Source organism: Melanerpes formicivorus, unplaced genomic scaffold (assembly GCF_026170545.1).
Source record: "Melanerpes formicivorus ecotype bairdi unplaced genomic scaffold, bMelFor1.0.p_v2 SCAF_2406, whole genome shotgun sequence".
Classification (NCBI taxonomy): domain Eukaryota; kingdom Metazoa; phylum Chordata; class Aves; order Piciformes; family Picidae; genus Melanerpes; species Melanerpes formicivorus.
This window is the reverse complement of record NW_027144757.1, coordinates 21,349-26,195: the sequence shown is the minus strand read 5'-3', so window position 1 is coordinate 26,195 and position 4,847 is coordinate 21,349. Positions and strand designations below refer to the sequence as shown.

Genomic DNA, 4,847 nt, shown 5'->3' with positions numbered 1-4,847 from the left:
CTTCTGTTGCTGGGGTGTGGGGTTTGGCTGGCTTGGCGGCAGCTTCTGTTGCTGGTGGGGGGGTTGCTTGTCTTGCCGGCGGCCTATGTGTTTGGGTGGGTGGGGGGGCTGGCTTGGCGGCGGCCTCAGTTTGAGGGGCGTGGCTTGGTGGCGGTGGCTTCAGTTGGATCCAACTGAAAGGTCCTTTTGGAGCCCCTCCAGAGCCTCCCCATATCCATCTCTGTGTGCCCGATATTCCCCTTTGATACCCCCAGATCCACCTTAGATGCCAGCAGGCCCCTTAAGAGCGGGGGCAGCACTGACCAGGTAGGGGATTCTCACCCCTGTGTGTGGGGGGAGGCTTCGCTGGGCTCTCCTCAGAGGTTACTTCCATTCAAATTACAGAGACCAAAACCCAAAGAAACCTCAGGACAAAGAATAAAGGCAAAAGAAACAAAGGATTCCCCCCCCCCCCGACACGCACCGAGGAGGGTTCCCCGTCTTTAATTCCTTGAGACCCATTTCGTAGTTCTGTTTTCAAACTGCTTTGCTCTGCTTGCAATCGGCTTCTACCTGCTAGCAGCCTTTGCGTGTAACGGAAGAGACGCAGCGGGGGTGAGTTCAGAGCCTTGTTACCTGGCACTTAGTGCCAGTCCTGACTACCTATATGAACAGGAGAGATTGGCAGTCTTAGGGCGAGTCGGCTCGGCTCTCTGTGAAGCCGGAGGATTTCCTTCCCCCGAAGAGACGGCGGCTCCGGCCGGCCGGGCTGCCTCTCACCAGGCACGCCGGGGCTCGGCTCCCCCGGGCGCCAGCCGGCTCCGCCGAGGTCTGCTCTCCGCTCGGCTTCCTCTAGCTTCCGTGGGTTCCCTTCGTCCGGCTGAGCTCCGCACCAGGTTAGCGCCAGCCTCTGTCGCTGTCCGCGGTTCCCGTGTAGGTGCTCCGAAGGTTCGATACGCTTGAATGTTCTAGGAGGGGATTAAAAGCCTTAAGACTTCACATAAGTCACTGGTAAGAAAAGGAGGAAAACTATCTGCAGAAACCAGGAAAACATGCAGCAGACTTCTGGGAAATAGTCCAACCTCCTCTTTCACAGAAGTAAGGTGAGTTTGTGAAACCGCTCGGCTCCGAGACCTTTAGGAGAGATCCCACAGCCGTCCAGGGCTGTAGCGAGCCCTATAGAACTCCGGCAGTTACCCGAGCCGTGGCGTTCGTCTTTTCCCCCAGATCGGTTTCCGAGGACCGCGGCGGGACCCCTCTCCGTCGGGCCGCGGGGCCCGCCGAGGCGCAGGACCTCTCCGGGCGCCCCCTTAGAGGCTTCTCAGGCAGAGCTCTTCTAACTCAGTCAGATCACCCCAGGAAGAGACAAGAGCCTTCAGGCAGGAAAAGGACTGCTGTCAGGGGAAAGGGGTAACGTGTAAGACCTAAGGGGGCGTCCCACAAGGGAGAAAGGCAAATCGCTGCCACAGGTAAGAGCCCTCGGGGTGGAACCAGGGGGTTCCACTAAGCATTCCAATGGGGGAGACTGCAAAGGTTTTCATATAGCAATTGACCCTATTCTTTACTATCCATGTAAACAGCAAAGTTTCAGTTTTAGGGTGAGTCGGCATAGCGCTTTCAGCGAAGGAAAAGATTTTTTCCTCGCCTCAGCCGGCGGCGGCTCAAACTCCCCGCGGCAGCTCACCCGCGGGGCCCCCCGAGACGAGGAGAGGCGAACCGAGGCGAACGGGACCGGACGGAACCGGCGCGGGGCTCCCCGAGGCGAGGCGGACGGAACAGAACCGGCGCGGGGCTCCCCGAGACGAGGCGAGGTGAACGGAGCCGGCACGTTGGGGGCTTGGCGGGGCTCAGCTCCTCGCTCAGATTCTTCCCGGTTTCCTCGGGCTCCCTTCCAGGTAAGCGCCAGCCTCTGCCGCTCTCTGGGGTTCTTACGTAGCAGCTCGTTTGAAACGCTTGCACGTTCTCGGAGGGGATTAAAATCCCTCAGAGGCCAGCTAACCCTGACACCCCTCTCTTGCAACTTCATAGCTCTGCTGTTTAACTAGGCGCAGCAGTCTGGTATTAATTTGTCTGAAAAGAGGCTTTGAAATGCGCTGCATGGGGTTCTGAAAGACGTAAACTTACAGTGCGTATCTCTAGTACACAACAGCTCACGGATTTTCCTTTGCGTTGTAGGGTTTTTAAACACTCACCGGTTTCGGCGTCGGGTTGGTTTTTCTCGGAACGGAAAACCTTCCGAACGGAGGCCGGCGGGGCGCTTCCCACGCGCGGCGGCAAGAGACGCCCCCCGGACCGCTCAGCGTAAGTCCGCCGCTTTCAATCGATTCCCCTTTGGTAGGTACGTTGCCAAAATTGGCTTTGCTCTACGCGCAAATCGCTTTTCCGTTCCGGCATTACTTGCATCTCAGAGAGGAGATCCGGTGGGGGGGTACCTTCAGAGCCTCTTGACCGCCGCAATGAATACCATTCCTGAATATCTCTATAGACAGGAGAGGATTGTAGTTGGATTTATAGTCTCGGGGCGAGTCGCCTCGGCGCTCTCAGGCAAACGAGAGGGTTTTCTTCCCCTAAAAGGGCGGCGCGGCTCGGCTCGGCGGCGCGGCTCGGCTCGGCGGCGCGGCTCGGCTCGGCGGCGCGGCTCGGCTCGGCGGCGCGGCTCGGCTCGGCGGCGCGGCTCGGCTCGGCGGCGCGGCTCGGCTCGGCGGCTCGGCTCGGCGGCGCGGCTCGGCTCGGCGGCTCGGCTCGGCTCGGCGGCTCGGCTCGGCTCGGCTCGGCGGCTCGGCTCGGCTCGGCTCGGCGGCGCGGCTCGGCTCGGCTCGGCGGCGCGGCTCGGCTCGGCTCGGCGGCGCGGCTCGGCTCGGCTCGGCGGCGCGGCTCGGCTCGGCTCGGCGGCGCGGCTCGGCTCGGCTCGGCGGCGCGGCTCGGCTCGGCTCGGCGGCGCGGCTCGGCTCGGCTCGGCGGCGCGGCTCGGCTCGGCGCGGCTCGGCTCGGCTCGGCGGCGCGGCTCGGCTCGGCTCGGCGGCGCGGCTCGGCTCGGCTCGGCTCGGCGGCGCGGCTCGGCTCGGCTCGGCGGCGCGGCTCGGCTCGGCTCGGCGGCGCGGCTCGGCTCGGCTCGGCGGCGCGGCTCGGCTCGGCTCGGCGGCGCGGCTCGGCTCGGCTCGGCGGCGCGGCTCGGCTCGGCTCGGCGGCGCGGCTCGGCTCGGCGATTGTGAAGTTTCTACGTAGCAATCGATCCCATTCTTTCCTGTCGATGTAAACAGTTGTTTTATTTTTTCAGTCGTAGGGTATGTGTTGCGCAAACGGCGGGCGAGGGGGAAAACGGTTCCTATCGGCATGTAAACTAAGGAGCCAAAAAATCCCAGATACCCACAGCAAAGCGACGACCATCGCGGCACAAAGGAAGACCCCCCCCGTTCCTGAGCAATCGTTACACACTTTGTAGATGTTTTCAAGCTGTGCGTTACCATACTTCGAATTCGTTTTTACATTACGGAAGCCTTGGTATTTAACGGGACAGATCCAACGGGGGCGATTGCAAAGCTTCTTATGTAGCAATTGGTAATACTCTTGACTATCCACGGAAAAAGCAGGTATTTTTAGCAGGATTTTCTGCTGACGAAACAGCGCGGGGCTACCTGAAACGAAATGAAGAAACGTTGCAATGCTGGCCAGAAATGAAACGGTGTGGGGGCTCTCTGAAATGAAAAGAGGTGAAATGGTGCAATGCTGGCCAGAAATGAAACGGTGTGGGGGCTCTCTGAAATGAAATCAACAAACGGTGCAATGTTGGCCAGAAATGAAATGGTGTGGGGGCTCTCTGAAATGAGAAGAGGTGAAATGGTGCAATGCTGGCCAGAAATGAAACGGTGAGGGGGCTCTCTGAAATGAAAAGAGGTGAAATGGTGCAATGCTGGCCAGAAATGAAACGGTGTGTGGGCTCTCTGAAATGACAAGAGGTGAAATGGTGCAATGCTGGCCAGAAATGAAACGGTGTGGGGGCTCTCTGAAATGAAATCAACAAATGGTGCAATGCTGGCCAGAAATGAAATGGGGTGGGGGCTCTCTGAAATGAAAAGAGGTGAAATGGTGCAATGCTGGCCAGAAATGAAATGGTGTGGGGGCTCTCTGAAATGAAAAGAGGTGAAATGGTGCAATGCTGGCCAGAAATGAAATGGTGTGGGGGCTCTCTGAAATGAAAAGAGGTGAAATGGTGCAATGCTGGCCAGAAATGAAACGGTGTGTGGGCTCTCTGAAATGAAAAGAGGTGAAATGGTGCAATGCTGGCCAGAAATGAAATGGTGAGGGGGCTCTCTGAAATGAAAAGAGGTGAAATGGTGCAATGCTGGCCAGAAATGAAATGGTGAGGGGGCTCTCTGAAATGAAATCAACAAATGGTGCAATGCTGGCCAGAAATGAAACGGTGTGGGGGCTCTCTGAAATGAAATCAACAAATGGTCCAATGCTGGCCAGAAATGAAACGATGTGGGGGCTCTCTGAAATGAAATCAATAAATGGTGCAATGCTGGCCAGAAATGAAATGGGGTGGGGGCTCTCTGAAATGAAATCAATAAATGGTCCAATGCTGGCCAGAAATGAAATGGTGAGGGGGCTCTCTGAAATGAAATCAACAAATGGTGCAATGCTGGCCAGAAATGAAATGGTGAGGGGGCTCTCTGAAATGAGAAGAGGTGAAATGGTGCAATGCTGGCCAGAAATGAAATGGTGAGGGGGCTCTCTGAAATGAAAAGAGGTGAAATGGTGCAATGCTGGCCAGAAATGAAACGGTGTGGGGGCTCTCTGAAATGAAATGTTCAAATGGTGCAATGCAGGCCAGAAATGAAACGGTGTGGGGGCTCTCCGGAATGAAA

General features: G+C 57.8%; 1 protein-coding gene across 1 annotated transcript; it reads left to right on the top strand.

Moving 5' to 3' along the window:
* Positions 1 to 254: 254 nt before the first annotated feature.
* Positions 255 to 2,313, top strand: LOC137461494 (uncharacterized; the record flags this gene model as incomplete). Its single annotated transcript, XM_068171214.1, has 5 exons — positions 255 to 306; positions 952 to 1,082; positions 1,207 to 1,389; positions 1,630 to 1,874; positions 2,155 to 2,313. Coding segments are annotated over 5 exons (770 nt in total), but the record flags the coding sequence as incomplete, so codon positions are not given.
* Positions 2,314 to 4,847: the final 2,534 nt, after the last annotated feature.